Below are 22,575 nucleotides of genomic sequence, written 5' to 3'. Positions count from 1 at the left end.
TTCCTCCTGATAATGATAACAGCCACAAAGACCACCATTTACCGCGCACTGAGTAGGTACGGGCCTGTCCACAAAGTACCTCGTGTGCGTTTTCTCCATTATATTGTTGAAGCCTCTTTGCAACCCTGTGAAGTCGATAATGCAGTGTCCTACAGTGAGGCCCAGGGAGGTTCCTTTCACCACTGTATGAGACTGGCCCTACGGTCAGGTCATTGGATGTAGCAAATGTGGGTCAGAGAGGCTAAGCACTTGGCCAAAGCCAGGAGCGTGAGAGTCTGGACAGGAGTCTACACCATCTGATTCCGCACCCCACAAGCCTACTGTCACTGTCTATGCCGCCTATCTAATCTCGGTCTTGCATTAGATTCATTTGTCTTCCATTTCAACTCTTTAAGTCTGTCTGTGTACATAAATGGAACAAGATCCTGGGAGAAGGCAGTGGTGCGCCAAGAGCAGGCAACGCTCAGACCTCTGGGTGTTGGCGCCCACCGGCTGGTGGAGATTGGGCCAGGACACCGGCAGCATCCAGCATGCGACCCTGACCGTCAACCTTCCTAGTTTCACAGCCTCTGACTCTAATGAACTGTTAAAGATTCTGATGATATTTTCATTTTTTTAAAGATTTTATTTGTGTATTTGAGAGAGAGCGCGTGTGCACGCATGCACATGTGCAGTGGGGAGGGGCGGAGGCAGAGAGAGAATCTCAAACAGACTGAGCAGAGTGTGGAGCCCAACACGGGGCTCGATCTCACAACCCTGAGATCAGACCTCAGTCAAAATCAAGAGTCGGATGCTCAACAAACTGAGTCACCCGGGTGCCCCAAGATTCTGATGATATTTTTCTAAATAATCTGATAGAGAAGCCTCCAGTACAAGCCCTGGCAGTTAGACCTAAAGGCTCAGCCAAATTCTGTAGGAGTGAAGGAATCAGAGAAAAAATGCAAGGGTCCTTCACACAAACACATGACCCAGCCAGGCAGCCACCCTCCCCATAAGGCCCCCATGTCCTTGCTTCCTGGCAGATTCGACCATCTGGTGGCAATAGAGCGTGCAGGAAGGGCTACCGATGGCAATTACTACAACGCCAGGAAGATGAACATCAAGCACTTGGTTGACCCCATTGATGACCTTTTCCTGGCAACACGGAAGATTCCTGGAATCTCATCCACTGGTGAGCGGGGAGCACTGAGATTTCAGCAAGAATGTGTCAGCGCTAACTGCCTTTTCACTGACTATAGAACACTACAGAACGACAGGGAGGAGTTCTATGGGGACCACAGCTTTCTGTCCCAGCATTGTTTATTATGGCCAGTCTAGATGATAAAGACACCATCACTTAGAAATCCACCATCCCGGGCGCCTGGGTGGCTCAGTGGGTTAAGCCGCTGCCTTCGGCTCAGGTCATGATCTCAGGGTCCTGGGATCGAGTCCCGCATCGGGTTCTCTGCTCGGCAGAGATCCTGCTTCCCCCTCTCTCTCTGCCTGCCTCTCTGCCTACTTGTGATCTCTCTCTGCCAAATAAATAAATAAAATCTTTAAAAAAAAAAAAAAAAGAAAGAAATCCACCATTCCCACAAGCAAGAAAGGGAGATGACACTTAATCGAGTGCATCTACTGGCCCAGCTCTAAAATATTAAAACTAATAATCAAATAATAACAATAATAAAATCGACACAGGGTATATACTATCAGTCATACAGGATACAGGTACCACGTATACTGTTTCATCTTCTGAGTGCACTCATTTTTATTATGACTTAAATAGGTGATTAGTGCAATATTTTGACTGCTAATGATATAGTAATGTGACCATTTGTGTTTGTACAGAACTGCATGGTCTTCAAAGAGGTTTCACATCCATATGTCGTCAAAGTTTCTTTAAAACCCTGGAAGGTAGATAAGGCAGGCAGAGTGTTCAAAAATGAGGCCCAGGGAGGTTCCTCGAGGTCACCTAGCCCATTAGTGATGCGGGTAGAATTTAGGAGTCCAGACTCCCAGAATCCCTTCCGACATGTTTTTCATGGAATCCTGTTGCCTTAATGAATTTCTGAAAGGCTTGACACAACTCCCAGAACAGCGTTCCTCCCCTGGGGGTGGGTATAGACCCTCGGGTAATGAAGGCAAGTTTCTCGTTCTGTGTTTAATTGTTCTCTTTGTTCAGACACTTCAGAGTGGTTCCCGGACTCATTAGTCACCTTTGGCTTTTGAGGTTTTGATGAGACAATGAAAGTCTTCCTGGTTGAGTAGAAAATTTCTGCAAAGCGCCTAGTCTTTCCCAGAAGAGGCCTTGGGTGTGGTACCCACAGCACACTTGGCTTCAGCTTCCTGCCTCTCTGGGCTGGACAGGCCAAGGACTTGAGGGCTGGAGGAAGGATTGCCCAGAGTGGAGAAGGAAGGGGTCTCCCAGTAAAAGGGGAAATCAGGATCCAAAGGTGCTGTTCTTCCCCTGCCAAATGGCCCCCCAATCTTTGCTGATCCCCCAAGGCTGTCCCCAAGACTGCAGAGGAAGCAAGTAGAGCTATTTGTGCCTTCAAACTGCTCCCTCTGTGGACCTCTGGAGCCTTCTCTTATCCTCAGGAGCCCAGGCTTCTCCTGTGGTCCCCACGGTCCCCTGCCCTGTAGGACCATCCCTGTCTTTTCTCTCCTCTGTTCCATCGACACCCCGTTCCTCAGTTTCCACAGGCCGCTGGCTTGTCATGGACATAACACTGACCTGCCACTTCGCACCCAGCTCCCGCCCCTCTCAGAGACCCCAGGAGTGCTTTCGAGTGAAGAAAACAAGGCCCGGGCAGGACTGACCTGGGGAGCAAACAAGACAAAATTCATAAAGTACGAAAGACCAGAGGCAGACGTAGACAAACACCAATGCTAGCTTTGTCATGGTTTCCCTTCATTCTGTCGCTGCCGTGGGCCTAGAAAAGGATGTGTGTCAGTCCGTCTTAGTCTGATGAAGAGAGAAGTCCTCAGGGTGTGGACCTCAGGCACCAGGACATTGAGACCGTCTGATTCTTTCGGCTGTGTCCAGGTCTCCGGTGCTTGAGGTGGGGAGCTCTCATCCCCGTCCACACCTCACGATGAATGTGGCCTCAGGTGGATTTCTTGCACGCGTTCCAGGCCTCCGTAGAAATCCACACAGAAACAGTCATGCAACCATGCCTCAGGCCAGCGCCTGGGGGAGCTGTTACCTTGAGGCAGCGACAACTGTCTCCCTGCTGACCTCTGACCCACGGAATCCTCCAGAAACAGCAGGACACAGGACCAATGGTGGTCTTCTAGCACCACCCGAGACGGCGGCAGGCTGTGGGGTTGGTTAGATTATTTTCACCGTGTGCCTGTGAGGTGGGAACCCTGGTTTTTATTTTTAGCCAACGCCCCTATCTTCAACACCATTCCCCAAAGAGTTAAATAATTTCGAACACTGATTTATTTTAGCACGTTTGTTCTAGCATTTATTATGCGAATTAACAAACCCTCGGATGCCTCTTCCGCCTTTAGATGGGGTCTCTTTCACCTGCCAGCCAACTCCCCCTGTGGTACATAGTCCTGATTCAGCTACTTCCCAGGGCACCGGGCACCCTTCTAGCGTAGACGAAGATGAACTGACACACCTGTATTTCATCCTCTTTCACCAGAAACCTTTAAAGTAAATGGCAGAATTGACCTTAACCATCTCTGCCTGTTCGCCGCCACACAGATGGGGCTCACGACCTTGTAGCCCATCCCTGAGCAGGAGCCACTCAAAAGTTGAGGAAAGCCACACCTGCTTCTCCCATGGGCCTAGTAGCACCAGCATAGGGGTCCCTATCGGTGACTAGAGAGTGTGACTCAGTAGGGGACATGGCCGCACACTGGTGAGTTCCAAACTTCAACTCACTTTTAACTAAAGAAGCCTCTAGAAGACCTGAAAGAGAAGTACATCTCCTGGTTGTCTGAAAATAGACCCCGAGCCCATTCTTTTCCCCTTCCTGAGGCAACACAACACATGCGAAGGGGCTCCCCTGCCCCCAAACCGTCCCCCCCAGTTCTGTCGGATCCTGTACATGGACTGACTTGGTTCTTCTTCCCTTTAGGGGTTGGTGATGGGGGCAATGAGCTTGGGATGGGCAAAGTCAAGGAGGCTGTGAAGAGACACATACGAAATGGGAATGTGATCGCCTGTGACGTGGAGGCTGACTTTGCCATCATCACTGGTGAGTGCTCAGATGGTGGGCCAGTCAGGCCCGGCTCCCCAGGAGGAAGGTCACCTGGAGGCCTGGAGCCTGTCCAGCCAGAAGCTCCCCTCCCCTGTGAGTGGAGTCTCCAGGGTGCCAGGTCAAGATGGGGACCTGGTTCTCAGCCTTAGGCCTCTCATTCAGTCATCCAACAAACATTGGTCCTGGAGTTAGTGTGGCAAGGGTCGGGCTCCTCAGGGCTCTTGCTCTAGTGGGGGCAGATGGACAAGGAGCCCTAAGAAAGAAATACACCAGCTTGTGCTAAGCAGTATGAGGAGCTACAGGGAGATGAAAGACAGGGCCGGCAGGCCACTTTAGATCAGTGGTCAGGGAAGACCTCTCTGAAGAGGAGTCATCCATGCTTTCCTCTGTGCCTCCTGCATGGTGGAAGGGAGGTGAACAATCTGGTAAATCTTCGGAGGGGGCAAAATTCTTCCCACCTCTCTTCATACTTACCTCTGCCCCAGGCTGCCCTGTCCCTCCCTTTCCCATCAGGACCGACCTTGCCCATATCCAGGTCCTAAAGGAACCCATCTCTCCTCCCTTGACTGCACCACAAGTGTCAGGACTTTTGACAGATACCCAAGAAAGGCTCTCCCATTTCATCCTCAAAACAGAGCCTGGAGAGGAGTAGAAATCTCTGAGGGAATTAGTACCAGGGTAGGAAAACCTGCAACTGATGGATGGCTGGAAGTTCAGTGTGGACAGGTCTAAGAGTTCAAAACTCCACGGGGCCCTGGTCACAAGGGGTCCCCACACTTTTGTGACTTTTGCCCCATTAGTTCTACCTGGTCCACACCATGGATATCAGAGAAAAATCCCCTTGTGCTTTTGGGGTAGAGGGAAGAAGCCGTTTTGAAATACATCAGAGCTCTCCATTCTTTTTTTTTTTTTTTTAAGATTTTATTTATTTATTTGAGAGAGAGCGAGCGAGCAGGTGTGCACAACAGAGGAGAAGGACAAGGGAGAAGCAGACTCCCCACTGAGCAGGGAGCCCCATGCAGGGCTTGACCGCAGGACCCTGAGATCATGACCTGAGCCAAAGGCAGACGTTCAACCCACTGAGCCACCCAGGCGCCCCCAGAGCACTCCATTCTTAACAAGGCCCGCCCTCAGGAGAAACCGTTTTACCTGAGCCCAGTGGGCTGGGGTTTTATCAGATCCCAACCTACCTGGGGAGAAGGGAAACACCCAAAAGTAGTCAACATGCAACAACAGATGGTCATATAAGCAGAGACATGGAAATTCTGAGAAAAATGAAAAAGAAATGCCAGAAATCAAAAACACTGCAACAGAAATGATGAATGCTCTGGATGGGCCCACTGGCAGGCTGGACACAGCTGAGAAAAATCACCTCTGACCTTGAACATACGACAATAGGAACTTCTAAAACTAGAAAGGCAAGAGAAAAAGACTGGATGAAACAGAAGAGACTATCCAAGCATTGTGGAACAATTACAAACATCCATGTAATGGGAATATCAGAAGGAGAAGAAAGACAGAAAGGAAGAGAAGCAATATTTAAAACAATAATGGGCACCTGGGTGGCTCAGTGGGTTGAGCCTCTGCCTTCAGCTCAGGTCACCATCTCAGGGTCCTGGGATCGAGCCCCCGCATCAGGCTCTCTGCTCAGCAGGGAGCCTGCTTCCCCCTCCTCTCTGCCTGCCTCTCTGTCTACTTGTGATTTCTCTCCCTGTCAAGTAAATAAACAAAATCTTTTAAAAAAATAAATAAATAAAACAATAATGACTGAGATTCCCCCCCCCCTAGATTAATGTCAAACACCAAACCATAGATCCAGGAAGCTCAGAGATCACCAGCAGGATAAATGAGGAGCTCAGATAGGAATTACATCCAACTTCTCCTCAGAAACCACACAGGCCATAGAGTAGCATGACATATTTCAAGTGTTGACAGAAAAAAACCCACTAACCTAGAATTCCGTGCCCTGTGAAATTATCCTTCAAAAGTGAAAGAGAAAGAAATAATTTCTTAAACAGGGCATCATTTCTAGTAGATCTGCCTTGCAAGAAACGTAAAAAGAAATTTTCAGGGAGAAGGAAAACTGCATAGGTCAGAAACTCAGATCTACACCAAGAAGAGCATTGGGGAATACATAAGTGAAGGCAAAATAACTTTAATTTTTCTTGTTCTGAAATTGGTCTAACAGGTAACACCTTATTCAAAATAATAATAGGAATGACTCATTCATTTACGTTCCTGTATGTAAGTGAAGTGATTGACAGCAATCATTCAAGCAATGGGAAGGAAGAATGAGGAGTGTTTGCCCTAACTGTGAAATGGTTGTTTGAAAGTGAGCTTGGATTTGTTGTAAAGGTATATTGCAAACTCTAGGGCAACCACTAAAAATAATTTTTTTAAAAAAGAGGTATTATGGATATGCTAAGAAAGGAGAGAAAATAGAATCCTATAACATGTTCATTTAAAACCACAACAGGCAGAAAAGGGGTGGAAGACAAAAATAGGGGTAAAAAAAAAAAAGAGCTAGAACAACAAACAGAAAATAGTAATCAATGTGGAAGATATTAATCCAGCCGTATCACTGAACACCTTACATGTCAGTGGTCTAACTACCCCAATTAAAAGGCAGAGATTGCCAGAGCAGATCAGAAAATAAGACTCAACTATAACTGTAAGAAACCCACTTTAACTATAAAAACACACATAGATTAAAAGTGGATGGAGGGAGGAAAATCTACCAGGCGAACAATAACCAAAAGAAAGCATTAGTCCCTATATTAATCTCAGACAGAGCAAATTTCAGAGCAAGGAAAGTTATCAGTGAGGCAGTCCATGATGTAAAGGGGTCATAGTCCAAGAAGACATAACGATTTTTTTGTTTGTTTGTTTGTTTTGGTTTTGGCTTTGAAGACATAACAATTCTTTTTTTCAAGTTTTATTTAAGTAATCTTTACACCCAGTGTTGGGATTTGAACTCACAACCCCAAGGTCAAGAATCTCATGCTTTTCTGATGGAGCCAGCCAGGTGCCCCAAAGACACAGCAATTTCTTTTAAGGTTTTTATTTATTCATTTATTATTAGAGAGAGTGTGTGTGTGAGTGTGAGCTAGGGGAGGGGCAGAAGGGGAAGGAGAGAATCCCAAGCAGACTCCTCAGGGTTCAATTCCATGACCCTGAGACCACCACCTGAGCAGAAACCAAGAGTTGGACACCCGACCCGCTGAGCCACCCAGGCGCCCCAAGACATAAAATTCTTCATGCGTATGCTCCTAACACAGAGTGTCAAATATGTGAGGCAAAAGCTGATAGAAACACGAAGAGAAATGGGTGATTCTACTCTAAAATCTACGGAGACTTTATTAGGCTTCTGTCAGAAAGGGACAGATCCAGCAGGCGGAAAATGAGTAAGGGCATAGTTGAAATCGACAACACCATCTAACTAGCTGGAAATAACTGAGGGCCGTCTGGGTGGCTCAGTGGGTTAAACATCTGACTCTTGATTTCGGCTCAGGTCATGATCTCAGGGTCGTGAGATCAAGCCCCATGTTGGGCTCCACACTAAACGTGAAGCCTGCTTGAGATTGTTTCCCTCTCCTGCTGCTTGAGATTGTTTCCCTCTCCTTCCCTCTCCCCACACCAGCCCCTCCCCTGCCTAGTTCTGATGTATGTCTTCTATTTATGTGCCACACGCCTTTGTACTCACTGCATATTGGGACTTTTTCCTACCTCCAGGGCCCCCACTCTCCACCCTTCCTCTGATAAATCCTACCCAGCCTACAAGCCCGTATGAAATGACCCTTCTTCTGTGAACTTTTCCTAGACCAGGAGGGACAAGTGGTCCCTCCTGAGTGCTCCCATCACCCTCCGTGAGCACCTCCCTCACTGTGCGTCGGCTGCGTGCACAGGCCCTCTCTCCCCGGGTCGGAGCTCCTCTTTCTTTCTTAGCTCTGACGCCCAGAGTCTAGCAGGTCCTTCATCAATCCTTCTTCAGTTGAAGGGAGAACTCCGGCAGGTATCAGAGAAGAGCTGGGGAGGTTGTGCCCGAGCTGGGGAATAGGCGCCTTGGGGCTGGCTCACAGAAAAGGAAGGCAGGTAGAAGCTAACCTAGAACACTCTTTGAGTACAGTCAGCCAGCCCCTCCAAGGACCGGCTTCTGCACAGCATGACGGACACAGGTCCGCCATGCAGGAGAGTTTCTTTTCCTTTTTTTTTTTTTTTTTTTTAAAGATTTTATTTATTTATTTGAAAGACAGAGATCACAAGTAGGCAGAGAGACAGGCAGAGAGAGAGGAGGAAGCAGGCTCACCGCTGAGCAGAGAGCCCGATTCGGGGCTCGATCCCAGGACCCTGGGATCATGACCTGAGCCAAAGGCAGAGGCTTAACCCACTGAGCCACCCAGGTGCCCCAGGAGGGTTTCTTAATGTCAGAAGATCTGCAGCGGCTTCCTAGGGGGAGAGCCTGAAGCTTCTCGGCTGGTCAGTGGGTAATCGTAGGTAACCCAAGTGGGTAATCGTAGGTAACCCAAGTGGTTTGGAGCAATGCCTCTCGACCTTTAACTTGAATCAGCATCCCCTGGAGAGCTGATTACTACTCCGTGTGCTTCCTGTCTTTCCTGCGGAGTTCCTCTGACGTAGTTCTGCACTGGGACCCACGGATCCGTTTCTCACAAGTTCTCTGGTGCCACGCATGCCCCTGACCTTGGGGCCATTCTCTGAGGTGAGTTCTAGCTGCTGAGTGGCAGGGTGACGGACCCCATTACCTTTCCACTTCTATGATAGAATCATTTTTTGTTCTAGGTGTTTCTAACTGGGGAGGCTATGCCTTGGCCTGTGCGCTGTACATCCTAAACTCATGTGAGGTCCACCGACATTACCTCAAGAAGGCAGTTGGGCCCTCCAGATCACCTGGGGAGGAGAATTGGACTCAATCCCTTCCATCTGTTGCCAAGGTAACATACCAGATGGCCACATCCTGGCATGACGAGCAGGCCTGTTCCCAGCTATAAGCTGAGGGTCCCAGGCTATAAACCAAGGGTTTCAGGCTATAAACAGAGGGTTCCAGGTTATAAGTCGAGGGTTCTGGGTTATAAACTGATGGCCAGCACCACTGCTGGAAGCACCACAGCACCACCACAGCTAGAAGCAGAGCCTGCCTCTATAGGGAAGCAGAATTTGCCACCACACAATGTGGCTCTTTGACATGTGGATTATTTTAGGCTGATTATTTTTAAAAAACAGAAGGACTCAATGACTCCGCCATTCCCTCCTTGGGCCTCATTTCCTGCGGCCCCATCTGCTGACTCTGATTCCAGGCTCAAACCCACCTCTTCATGCCCTGCTCCTCCCAGAGCCTGGAGCCCCTTCTGCGGGAATTTTCCAGAGTAATTTGCATCTTGGGAAATTGGCACCAAAGCCCTGACTTTATGTTGAAATTCCAAGCCTGAGGTGACTTCTCTTGAGATCTGTAGCTTCTGCCTGAGCTTCCCCTTCACCTGACAGCAGGCAGCAGGCTGACAGGGCTGCAGAGCCTGAATCAGTGGAGGGAGCTGGGGTGTGTGGCCTGGAAGGGGCAAGACTTGGGGGCCTGAGGCCTCACACCTGAATGGTGTCCTGGTGGGGGGGGACACAGACCATGCCCTCGGCCACTTGAGAGAGACAAAAGCTGGCCAAGGGGCAGAGGTCACAAGAGCAGACTATGGTTCACGGAAAGGAAGAGCTTGCCTTCTGCAGAGCTGCCCAGCCCTGTAAGGAGGAAGGCCCTGACAGGGGCCCAGTCAGGGTTGAGGGAAGGGTTCCTGTGCTAGGTCAGGCTGGGCCACTAACCTCACTGCCACTCCTAACCAGTCCAAAAGCAGTCTCTTGCACCTTCCCGCCTCACTTTCCCAGTCTGGTCCCCCAGAGGTCTGGACTGCTAAATGCCAGACCAGGAGCTGAGTTTCTTGTGTCTGCTTTCCCAGCAACCAGCAGAGGGAAACAGGGTGCTTGGTAAATTCTAGAGAATGAATGAATAAATGAACTAATGAACGTATGGATGGATGGATGGATGGACGGACGGACAGATGCAGTGCCCTGTTAGGACAGCAGTTCCCCAACCTCAAAGGCATCTGAATGACCTCAGGGTCATCTTAAACCCCAGAGTGCAAAGCCCAACCTAGGCTTCCTGGCTCAGTTGGCCTGAAGTAGGCCGGACAAGCAGCCTATCTGACACGTTCTGGGTGACCACACTTGGAGACCCTGGATTCGATGGTTGGTCTGGGAAGACGGGAATGCAGTCTAAGGGCAGGAAGGTTCCCGAGTGTTGAGCCTGGACATAACAGCTCAGGTGGGGAGAGCAGTTGTGATGAGTGCCCAGGCAACCAGTGGCTGAGGCCCAGAGCCCCTCACTGCTGAGAAGCATGAGTTTCCAGAGCCTGGTGTCTCCCTCTGTTTCTCTCTTTCTGCCTCCTGCCAGCCCATTTCTCCCTAACACCTTTCTGGATTGACATTGTGCCCACTTTACAGATGAGGGAGCTGGGATTCCCACAGGGTAGGTGGCTTGTCCCACACACCCAGCTGAGAGGGGGAGCTGGGACCTGAGTCTGGGTCTCTCTGACTCCATTCTCTGGGCTCATTCCAGGGCTCAGAAGTTTTCCGGTTCCTGGTAATGCCAGGGTGCCACATGGGGTGGGGTGGGGGGACTAGATTTGCTGAAGGATATTTTCAAGGGAAATGGCCTGCCCCAGTGGTGCCCAGAGGGCCTTGGGTACTTTCTTTGCATTTCCTGGATCTGTACTGGAAAAAAAGCCTCAGGGGCCTGCCTCACGCATGATTCCTGATTCACACAGACACAAAAGAATGAATCCAGCCAGGAAAATCCATACAACCCAAACGCTTACCCTCCAGGGATGGAAAATTCTCCCTTTGGGTTTCCACACCATTCTTCATAAATACATTAATAATGTATCACCCTTAGGAGGAAAATAAAAGGGAACATTTTCAAAACAAAAGTAAAAAACACGTGTGTTGAGCCCCTCCTCTGGGCCATGCCAGTCTTGCTCTGGGAGAAAATGGAGGGTCAGACCCAGCCCCTGGGTAGGGAACTCGGGATCCACTGCGGGTGGATGGAGGGTAGAAGGATAGAAGTGTGCAGGGCATGGGGACAGAGAACAGGCCCTTAGCTCATTCAGAGAGCTCAAGAAAGGCTACCTGGAGGAGGTGGCACTGAGCTGGGTCTTGGAGAATGAGTAGGCTCTAAGTAACCAGGTAGGAGAGGGTGGGAAGGGCCTTACAGGCAGCAAGTCTCACAAAACAAAGGTGCAGGGGCATGAAGCAATGCCACGTACAGGAGAAAGAACTGGAATCATCACAGCGGAGCTCTGTAGGTCGCTCCCTGCACATCCTTGAGTCATCAAGGAGTGCTGGGCAAAGCTGTGGCCTGAGCGGGTGGTGCAGCTAGATTGGCTAGGGCTTGAGGAATGTCCTTCATCTCGGCAGTGTGAGTTGCTTGTCAGCGGGGCCTCCTGTATCAGGGGTCTGATCTGATCATGACCGTCTCGGGTGTGGGCACCATGCAGAGGAGCCCAGGGAAGGCAGCTGCCACCCTCTAGGGTACACCCTGACCGCTCTGGCCTTTCGCTGTGCCCGGGAGGTTTATCTGAATGCATGTCTCAGACCTTGTCAGGAGCTACAAGTTGACTGATGACAACTTACAGGAGGGACTACGGATGGATGGACGGATGGATGGATGGATAACGCAGATAATGGACAAGGCAGGAATGTGGCTTCATCCTGGGCTCCTGTTCTCTTCCAGCACTCCCATCCCACTCCATTTCTCTTGCTAGCTTGAAACACTGAGTTACATGGAATAGAGAAGCGCTTCAACCATAAGTGGACAGTAGGTGGATTTTTCTGTATGTATACATCTAAGCAGTCATTGCCAAGGTCATGGCACAGAACAGTTCTAACTTCCCCGAGGGCCCCTACCTCCCACCCCACTTTGAAGAGCGACATCACCCCCCACTGTGAATATCAGCCTGCCAGGCTCCCCGTTTGAACCCCGGAGACCACCTCCATGCTCAGCCTCCAAGCCCAGAACTCATCCGGGCCTCTTTCCCTGCTCACAGTGCCCTGTGCCCCAGGCCCTGTCCTCCCGGTCTCACTTCAGACCTCTGTCTCTCCCCACATGCCACGCTATCTCTGCCTGGCCTAGGATGTCACGGGAGGTCCTCTGCCTCCAGCTTGGTTCTCCTCTCCTTCTGCCACCTCCTCCACTTGGTGGAGTCTCTTGGAAGATGGTGAGATGGTTCAGTGATTCCTGGAAATTTGCCGGCTGTCCCTGCTGGCCCAGCTGTTCCTTGTGGCTCTTCCTAGAGGCTGAGTGCCAGCCCGTTCCTAAGCTGCTGATGGCTCACATGCACCCTGACAACCCAAGGACCCTCCCTGGGGCCCAGAAGGATGGGAATGGTGCCAGCAGGCAGTGTGTGGGAGGAAATGCACCCCCCCACACACACTCCCGGATCCTAGAAGCACTCCCCGCTAAAGAGAGGATATGACCCAATGGGGAGAGAAATGGAAGAATAAAACCCAAACAAAGGGCAGGAAATGGCATTCTGGGCTAGGCAGCCTCTGGGAAGGGGCTGGAGGACAAAGAGATGCCAGGAAATGCCCTTGGGTGTCCCTCCCAGGGCAGAATGGAAATGCAGGCTCTCAGGCCAGCTGAGAGGAGAGCCATTCCCAGGCGACCTTTGCCAGCTCATTCTCCATTGTTTGGACAAGTTTGCAGTGAGTGCTCCTCAAGCACCTCTGGCTTGGCTCATTCCTGCTCTTTTATCACCTGTGGTCCTAGATGCCCCTCCTCCAGAAAGCCTTTCCTGAGCCACTCTGATAATGGGGGTTGGATGCCCCTGCCCTGTGCCATGATCTCCATGGACCATTCCTGCCTGATCAGTCATCTGGACTGTGAACCCCCCAGAGCAGTGACCATGTCCCATTCACCTCTGTATCCCGGGTTCAAGGCGTGGCAGGTAGCAGGCGAGAAAACTTTGACTTTGACAGGGGTGGGATCACTGAGCAAGTGCCTGGGAAGGAAGGTGAGAGCCCTTCTCAGAGACTCTGCTGGAGAGTCTTGGTCTCCTCCACCCATCCCCCTCCTCTGCTGGTGGAGGAGGAGGGAGAGGATGGGCTGGATCGGCTCCCTGTGTCTTCACTTAAGACCACCTTTCTCAGGGTGACCAGAACCTTCTAATCAGAGGGAGATGCATGGAGGGCAAGTAGGCAAGTAGTTCTTTGGGACCTTACTTTCGGAGGAAGTGAGGAGGAGAATTGAATCACTTAAAAAAAAAAAAAATTCAGCAAGTACGGCAAAGGAAAAAAGCTCTGGGTTAAAGGCCAGGGGACCCAACCATGCCAATAATAATATACCTGATTTCATGAGCACCTACTGTGTGCCAAGAAACACACTAGGTGCTTTACTTGCATTAGCTCATTTAATCCTTACAACAACCCACTCAGGAGACATTATTACTATTATTATCATTAACATCCCCATTATACAGATGAGGACACTGAGGCACAGAGAGGCCAGGGAAGACCCAAGTCAGACCTGTCTGATCCCAAACCCTGCCTGCCGGGCCCAGGATCAGGCTGCATTTCCTGCAGGGCCCTGCTCCCTCCAGCTGCTCCCCTATCCGCACTGGAGAATTGCTGAGGGAGATGGGACATGGCCCACACCAGCAGATGATCAGAGCCAAGCAGGGGCTGGTTTGCAGGAAGTAGCCCACACTATACCCACAGAAGTGAATCTTCCGTGTTTTTAACAAACGCTAAATGCAATTTTCCATAATAACCACATTTAGTTACATGACTGTAACACCCCAGATTCCTCGAAGTGGCTGCTTCTGAGGAGGGGCTTGGGGCAGTTGGGGCGTGATGTAGGACACCTAATCTTCGTGATGAGTCTCTCAGTGGCATCTGTATGGTTAAGTGAAATTTTATTTTTAAAAAAGAGACCACACCAAGTCAAAAGCTCTTCCTCCCCTTGTAAATGTATGCATCTCTTTCTTTTTCCTCCCCTCCCTCCACCACTTCAGTCTCTGTCTTCATTTTTTTCCAGGAAGAGAAGATGTTGGGCATCCTAGTGCGGCACAAGGTCCGGAGTGGAGTGTCAGGGGTCGTGGGCATGGAGGTGGACGGGCTGCCCTTCCATGGCACCCATGCCCAGATGATCCAGAAGCTGGTGGATGTCACCACAGTGTGTATGTGACTGTGCTTATGGCCCATGTACCAGATGGTCATGCCTGGACATGAGAAAGTGTTACCCAAGGGTCCCAGCTTCTTTCCACAATAGCCTTGCACATGAACCCTGGCTCTGGGTGAGCCCTGCCCAGGGTCCTACATGACCACTGCCTGGGACAGGGTCGCGCGGATGATACAGACCCAAGGAGAACCGTTCTTTGGGGTTTCCGGTTTTTTTCTTTTCTTCCTGAGTACGTGGAGGCATTGATTTCAACCCTCCTCCCCCTGGGCACCCACGTGGTCTGCTCTGAGAGTCTTCTGATCAGTCACGTACGGGGACACCAGCAAAAATATTCCTTGCCAGGCAGACACAAGAGTAGGCATGACCGGGACCGTGAATAATCCCACAGGCTAATTAAGAAATACTAAAATGTACAAATACGTAGTGCCTATTTACGAAGCTCTGGGACTTTACCACCAGTACCAAAATATTTATACTTTTGAAAGGCTTTCTTATTCAAACAATGTTTTGTTTATATGGTCCTTCAAACCTGATGTTTCTCGCCATCACCTCCTGTATGCCCCCCGCCTCTGTTTACCCCCACAGGTCCTGGCACCCCTCCACCCACCCTCCCCGCAGAGCCTGACACTTCTCCCACTCCTTCCCTATATGCTCAGCCCCAGCCAGGAGCCAGCGGCTTTGGCCTTCCCACAGAGGAGGACAGGCACCCTCCCGAGCTGGGGGCTGGGTTGGGATGGTGTTGGGCTCAGGTGCCTCATGGGATCCTTCCGGACAACTGTAGTCAGCTGGCCCACATCTCCTTCACCATCTTGCACTGCATATTTCCCAAGAAAATTAGAAGTAGAGTCACTGACCACATCCCATTGCAGTCCCGTATTGAACCGGGACAGTACCTTGTGCTGGCTCACGGCTGAGCGATGGCTGACTCATCCAGATGGCGGAGTCTGGCTTCCCGGCCATAGCCCCAAATGCTTACTGGGGCTTCTTCATTTTATTTCCTTAAACACGTCTACTCCAGTTCTTTAAGGGGCCTTAGTTGTAAAGCGTGGAACACATGCTACCCCAAATTGTCTACCCAGCTGTAGAAGTTAAAGCCTGAGTTTACAGTAAGCAATCTGGGATTCACTTCCAGTGCACCCTACACCAGGGCATGGCCAAGAGCCCCTGGCCGGAAGCAGCTGGGGTGGGGACCGTCCAGACCTCCCCTTGTCATTTTGGCCAAGTGTCCCCCTACAGGTCTGTGCTTCTGCTGGTGTGAGCTCAGAGCTGATGTGCTCATTTAATGAGCTCACGCTCCCTCCACCTGCAGTTTCTCACAGCTCGCCGAGTCCCTCCCAGCCCCAGGCTTCATGGGCCAGGGGTCCTCCAGGGACAGTTTTGGTCCTGATTTGCAATGGCAAAGCTCCATGTCAGGCAGGCCTCTGAGAGCGTCCCCTGGCATTTTTGAAGTCTCGATGGCTAGGAGAGAGAAAAACCCCACTTCGGTAAAGCTGCCATCACTCTTCTGATTCATATTTTGGAGAAAGACACTAATGGGCCTTTGGTTTTGCAATAGTAATAAGAGAGTTCTGTTCTGACGTGCAGTGGTTTAAGGCAGGACCGTGTAATAGATTATCTGCACTGTGGTCAGAAGTTTATGGGGAGATGATACACTTGTTTGGGAAAGAGGCTGAGACCCAGGTGGAGCCCAGAGAAGGCTGAGAGTGGGGGGTTCTCGCTCTGGATTGAGGCACCCAGAGGCCCCCCTGCAGGGAGAAAGGGGCTCAGGTGCAAGAGAGAGCCAGGAGTATACCCCTTCGCTGGGCCTAGCCCAGGGACCTCTAGAGCTCTGAGCTCCAGGATTCGGTTTTCATGTGTTTCTGTCCCACAGTAGAGATTCCTGGTCAAGCCTTTAGTAAAGTTTTTCTCAAATATGTCTCATCTTGGCCATGTTTTGATAAAGAGCCTGTGTCTTCGTCTGGGGTAACATGGTGAGCATGGCTCTGACCTTGGGGAAGCCAGTTACAGCAGGACAAGAGTGACCCACAGGGAATGGTAGGGCAGCTCAGGAGAAGAGATGGGTTAGGGCATCCAGTAGATTGGATTTGTGGGGCCGGTGAACATCTCTGGTCATTTCCAGGAATTTAGGGGTCTCCTGGCAAGCAGGGTCTAGGGTGCTCTTTGGGTGTTCAAGGGCAGGCTGGAGACGTTGGGCATATAATGGAGAACATACCCTGTAGACCCTGTAGGAGGTGAGACTCAAAGGCAAGCAAGCCAGCTAATGGGGTCAGGGTTCCTTAGCCCCCTGCTGTCCCTCTGGTCCAATGTTGTCCCATTGCTCATCCGGGGAAGACATTCCTCTGAATTCATTTCCTGCCCCTCTTTGCCCAGGCCCTGCTGATGGCCAGCCCCCCTTCAGTCCAGCCCTCTACATTGTGCTACTTCCTACCTGTTCCATATAGGTTCCTCTGCCCCTCAATGAAGTCTAAGTCTCAGAAGACCCCCATTCCAGGCAGGATGGAGAAGATGTGGCTTAACAGCAGTTCCCATAAACTCAACATATGTCAGTCATGATGATTTGTTTGCCAGAAAAATTAATGTGTCAACAGAAGCACGGGGAGGTAAATGGTCCCTTTCTCCTCAGTGCATATCAGACAGGCTTAATTGCACTTCAGATCCAAGCATCACATTTGAAGGTGTGAGTTTTGTTCAGGTGAGGTACACGAAGGTGAGAGCTTAAAACCTGTTGAGTGGAGGGAGGTGGCTTAAAGAGCTGTCTGAGACTGGGCTGGATGCTCACCACTTCTGCTTCCTCTTCCTGCATACATAGGAAAACTACCTTTCCCAGCCTCCCTTGCAGTTGGGTTGGACCATGTGACTGGAATCTGGCCAATGGAGTTTGAGTAATATATATCAACCACTTCCAGACTTGGCCACAAATGCGCAGAGAGATCTTGTTGCTTTCCTACCCTGTGTGGTTGGAAGAAGACACCAAGATGTTGGAACCTCTTGACAAAAGGATCCTGAATCACATCCATCACTTGGATAGAGACTTGCCAGAATTGGCAGCCTCTCATTGGACTTTGCGTGAACAGGAGACAAACTTTTCTTGTTTTAAGGCACTGTGATTTGGGGGGTTATATTTATTACTATAGTATAATGCAGCTTTGTCTAATTCAAATTTAGAGAGTTTAATACTGAGAAGTGGGGTAAGAAAACTGTCTTTAGATGCTAGTATCTGAAGGACCATGTGCCCCAGAGGCACAGTTCATGTGCTCTAAGGTCAGTGGAGCGCATTCAGAGTTAAGATTTTCTCCCCAACCTTGGAATGACTTATCTTGGTTAGTAGCAAATTGGTGTCATTAGTGGTATTTGTTCAGAAACTGGACCATCATTTGAGGGGGGAGGGGGTATGTCTGTGATAATTCAATGGAGAGGAAATTGGATATCATGACCTCTATGGTACATTCCAGCACTGCTATCTAATGTCTAATCTAGCAGTGTCCCGATAGTTGTTGAATTAAAGCAGATGGAATTGAAATCCTACCATTTCTCCTGATCATTGGGTACCATTGTGACCTGAGGGCGATTGGCATCAAAGGCCATTGTCTTGCTAGATGAGTTCCAGGCATGGAGGCTATAGGATCACCAGCTTCAAGAAACAGGTTTTTGAGAAAAGCACTGAACCAAGCAGACCACCTTCTGGCTCTCTTGGTTATACCCGTCAGAGGAAAGCAGCAGATGGGGATGTATTCCGTGCTGAAAATTTCTCCCACTCTTGTCTGGCCAACCCACAGACCAGTGTATATAAACAGGAAGATGAGCCTTCATCTCGCTAAGCAACACTGGTGAATGAGAAAGGAATCTAGTCACTCTGTCACCTTCTGTCCAAACCAGATGAGCCTTTTCCTCCATCCATTCTCTCAGGAGAGAAATGAGTCTTAATCCCCAATGATGTCCTCACTTAATCTGTTTGAAAGAAGGATCAATTCTTGCAGAATCCTCCAGGACTCCAGGAATCTGACCCAGGAAAGGATTAAGTAACCAAAACCAAATTTATGTTTTAATATGATGCAGCTGACCTTGAGCAATAAACATGTAGCCTGTCACTGTTGAGTAAAACCTAAAAGGGCTGGTCAACAAATGTGAGCCTCCCCAAACAAAGCTCAAGTGGTGAGGACACCCCCTAGAGAGGACTCAACAGGTCTTTCTACTTTGGCTGTCTTTCATTAACGAAGAGGGTGGTCTCTCTGATCAAGCCTGTCCTCACTGTGGGGAAAAGCTACCTAGAGGGCAGAAGGCGTCATGTGTCCAAGGACAGAGTGATAGTCTCCAAATCACAGGGTCTGACTCTGTCCTCAAAGGGGAGGGGGCCAAATTAAGTCCCACAGTGGATTTGCAACAATGTGCTAAAGAGTTGAAAACACTTTGTGACTCTCAAGAAGAGGGAGAGAAGACCCAACTTCACTTGAAGGTTCCATCTTTGTGGGTCACTGCTGGGTAACCAAGGGCAAATACCCTAATTTCTCTGAGTTTTCTCTAAGAAGGCTGATCCCTGGAACTTCCTGACTCTGCTGGGTATTTCAAGAGCCCTCTAGGTTCCCCCTGGTATCAAAACACCCTTTTCCCCCCTAAGGACTGCAGCACACTCCAGCTGTGGCTGGTTACTTTGCTTTATTTGCAGACGCAAGTTTGCTACATAAATCCAGTGCACAGTCCAACACGCACATACTTGGCATTAAAGAGAGGACAATACAAAAATACAACTCTTGATAGTAAAGGGAACCACCCTCAGCTCACCCCAGTCCATCCCAGTGGGAATGCTCATGTTTAAGGTCAAAATTGGAGGAAATTTGCGATGAGGGGGCATGGAGGCCTCAACCAGTGCCACTGCCCCAGTAAGATTCTGGGGTGAGACTAGGTAGACTTTTCTTGGCAGGATGGCCACTTCTGCCACCTTCATATCTGGTCACTTCTTCCTTCAGGAAGGGAAGAGAAGCTCCCCAGGTTATGGGAGGCCCTCCCTAAGGAGCTACAGTAGGGCTACCCAGTCAAAGCCAATGTCACTTCCAGCATGGGGCCTCTGCCTCTGGGTAGCCCTGATTGGAGGGTAAGAGAATCAGGATAAATGGACTTCTTAGAGAAGGATGGGAGGAAAGGGGAAGAGAGATTGGAGATATTCTCCTTGGCCTTCCTTTCAGCAGATTCCAGAAATGTTCTGTGGATGCCAGCTTGAATCTTCCCATCCCTGGTCCCATTCTAGGCTTGAGTCCACCCAGTCCACCCAGCCCCTTGGGTATGGGGAGCTTAGCTTGAATCCCAGAACTCTGAGGGAAGTCAGAGCTGGCCCCAGCCCACGGCCAGGAAACCTGAAGGGCTAACATTTGTGCAAAAGTGGCCAGATGCTTGGAGCAGCAAGAAGTTCTTCTGGTCCTTGGCATGTGCACCAGGGTGGAGGCTCAACATGGCTGGGCACAAAGGTATAGGAGAGATGAGACCCGTACTGAGCCTTCGGGGACAGAACAAGAGAGAGCAGTCAGTACCCTGGGCTACCCGCGGCCCCTGGGACCTGTTGTCACCTTCCAAGGAGTGAGGTGGGCCACCTGGCAGAGGAGCCATGCTGGGGAACAAGGGTGGCAGGAGGAGCCCAGGGCCCCCTCCTCTCCTTGTCCCAGGGGCTATTTAAACCATCATGGAGCTTAACCGCAGGCCTTTGGGCTGAGAGATGCTAGAGAATGTGTCTCTGTTTTACTTTGTTATAGCTGAGGACAGCGAGAGGATATCATGAGACTGCTGGACACTCCACAGGGTGTGTGGTGGGGGACAAAGTGGGAACTAGGGGGCAGGGGGAGGCAACACCACCAGCAGTCACACAACCCCAGCCTCAGTGTCTTGGCACACAGCTGTCATGGAGACTGGCATTTGAACCATGAACACATGCACGTGTGCGTGCACACAGACACACAGACACACACACACACCAGCTTCCGCGTCCGGTGCTTCTGGGCAGATGGAAACAGAAAACTAATGAGCAGGACTCTGCTTGCTGGGAACTCTGTACTGACACAGAGCTTTCAGTACCGGCTGTTTGAAAGGACCACAGACATGGCCCCAGGGAGCTCTGGGGCGCCCTGGGATTTGTCTCCTATCAGTCCTGGGGCTTGAGAAGTCCACTCAGCTCTCCCTCTGAATGTGAGATGAGCCTGGAGCTGGGGTGTCTCCTCTGCTGTCATTCCCCTCACTGTCCCCCACCACACACTTCCAGTGTCCAAACACCTCCCCACCTCCCTTCTCCCCATCCAACCTCCCTGCCGGTCCTCTTCCAACAAAGGGGTAAGGCCCAATTGTCAGTGATGACAACACAGCTTCACATGTCGTGACCCCAGGAAGCACCGGGGCCTCTGGACAGGTGTCATATGTGACAACGGCATTGGAAGGTCCTCTCACATGTGCACCCAGGAACCTGCCCTCACGCCCCAGTCCCATCCTCCATGCCCTCACACTCTGCACCAATCCCCTCCCATCAGCTTCTCTCATGGAAGAACCTCATGGAAGTGACAGTTCGCCCTCTTCTCCTCCCTAGGAGCCCAACCAGCAGCAGATGACACCCATCAACTCCCGGGGCTCATCCCCACCGGGTTCAGCAAGCTGGAGCGGGCTCCCCGGGCCAGAGAGGTTCTCACTCCAGCAGAAAGAGGCACCTGTCCTTGGTCAAGGGCAGAGGCCAGCGGCAGCCAGCAAGCTCAGCCCTCACCAGCCCCCCCCCCGCCATGGTGAGACACTCACCGCCCCCGAACTAGGCCAAGCCGCCTGCAGGGGACCCCCCAGCTCCGGGTGAGTTCGGGGTCTGGAAGGTTGAGTGGAGCCTGGTCAGCAGCTCGGGCTCGTCGCTTTTCCCGGAGGCGTCTGCGGCGCCCAGCGGGTAGGCCTCCCGGGCGCGGCCACCACCAGCGCAGGCGAGGAAAGCCAGGCAGGCCCCGCGGAGGCGGCCCAGGTCCCTGTGCGTGGACTCGCTGACAAAGCAGTAGAGCACGGGGTCGGCCACGCAGTTGAAGCTGGTGAGCAGCAGGGAGAAGTGGTAGGCGTTGAAGACGGCCCTGGCGAACTGGCAGCTGGCCTCCCAGAGGCTGCGCACGAGCAGCAGCGCGTGGTAAGGCAGGAAGCAGGCCAGGAAGATGACCACGGTGCTGAGCACCAGCCGCTGGATCTGGTCCTTGCGGCTCTTCTGGGTGCCGTGGCTCCGGCGCACGGCCCGCAAGATGCCCCGGTAGGAGGCCAGCAGCAGGCAGAGTGGGAAGAGGAAGCCCACCAGGAAGCGGTAGTGGTTGATGCCGCGCTGCCATGGCTCCAGCGGGTAGTGCTCGAAGCAGACGCGGTGCCTGTCCCCGTCCTCCACCACCTCCTTGTGCAGGAAGAAGTAGACGCTGGTCAGCAGCTCCTTGACCCAGATGAGCATGCTGACGGCCACGGCCGCCTTGAGCGTGCGGAACTGGTGGAAGCGGAAGGGGTGGGCCACGGCCAGGTAGCGGTCGATGGAGATGCAGCAGAGGAAGCCCACGCTGATGTAGATGTTCTCGTACAGCAGGATACCGCACACCTTGCAGGACAGGTCCCCGTGCGACCAGTTGTCGTGCTGTAGCACGTACTGCAGCCAGAAGGGCAGCGAGCAGATGTAGAAGAGGTCGGCCACCGTCAGGTTGCACAGGTACACACCCAGCTCGTTGCGGGCCTTGATCTGCAGGTAGCCGAAGTAGAGGGACAGGCAGTTGGCCGGGAAGCCCACCACCAGCACCGCCACGTAGACCACCGGGGCCAGGGTCTGGTGGATGGTGTGGTCAATGCTGCATAGTGAGGTGTTCTCCGCGGTAGCGTTCCCCATCGCTGGGCCCCAGAGCACCTCACCCTTCACGGGTGCAGGGAACAGGCAGGTCTCTCCACGGCCATCTTGCTAGTCAGATACGGCTCGAGCTGTATGGAAAGCTGGGCCTCCTCGGTGGTGGGTAAACCCCTGAAAGGTAAAGGTGGGAAAGGCTTCGGATAACGGCTGCTGACATTTATGTAGCGCCTACTGTGTGTCAGGTACTGTGCTAAGGGCCTTCCTTAATGGAGAAGATGAACCAACCTCAACCCAACTCGACTATCTAGTTGACTCTCTTGGTCACATGCCAA

At 51.3% G+C, this 22,575-nt stretch overlaps 2 protein-coding genes across 10 annotated transcripts in view; one reads left to right on the top strand and one right to left on the bottom strand.

The window, feature by feature from the left end:
* The window catches only part of DGLUCY (D-glutamate cyclase), a 75,489-nt gene extending 57,537 nt beyond the window's left edge, over positions 1-17,952 (top strand). For 3 of the 5 annotated variants that reach the window (XM_047737587.1, XM_047737589.1, XM_047737588.1), the window contains 4 exons: positions 1,023-1,171; positions 4,071-4,190; positions 8,991-9,142; positions 14,284-17,952. In XM_047737587.1, coding sequence (XP_047593543.1) covers positions 1,023-1,171; positions 4,071-4,190; positions 8,991-9,142; positions 14,284-14,433 — 571 coding nt within the window. In that variant the 3' untranslated portion in view covers positions 14,434-17,952. Of the gene's footprint in view, positions 1-1,022; positions 1,172-4,070; positions 4,191-8,990; positions 9,143-11,884; positions 12,056-14,283 lie in introns of all 5 variants that reach the window. The other 2 variants (XM_047737590.1, XM_047737592.1) reach the window with 2 other exon arrangements.
* A 1,122-nt stretch (positions 17,953-19,074) lies between these two features.
* Positions 19,075-22,575, bottom strand: part of GPR68 (G protein-coupled receptor 68) — a 29,449-nt gene continuing 25,948 nt past the window's right edge. For 4 of the 5 annotated variants that reach the window (XM_047739113.1, XM_047739112.1, XM_047739115.1 and 1 more), the window contains exon 2: positions 19,075-22,414. In XM_047739113.1, coding sequence (XP_047595069.1) covers positions 21,203-22,285 — 1,083 coding nt within the window. In that variant the 5' untranslated portion in view covers positions 22,286-22,414 and the 3' untranslated portion in view covers positions 19,075-21,202. The remainder of the gene's footprint in view (positions 22,415-22,575) is intronic. The other variant, XR_007128940.1, reaches the window with a different exon arrangement.

Source organism: Lutra lutra, chromosome 7 (assembly GCF_902655055.1).
Source record: "Lutra lutra chromosome 7, mLutLut1.2, whole genome shotgun sequence".
NCBI classification, from domain to species: domain Eukaryota; kingdom Metazoa; phylum Chordata; class Mammalia; order Carnivora; family Mustelidae; genus Lutra; species Lutra lutra.
The sequence above is the reverse complement of the archived record's forward strand: the minus strand, read 5'-3'. Positions and strand labels throughout refer to the sequence as shown.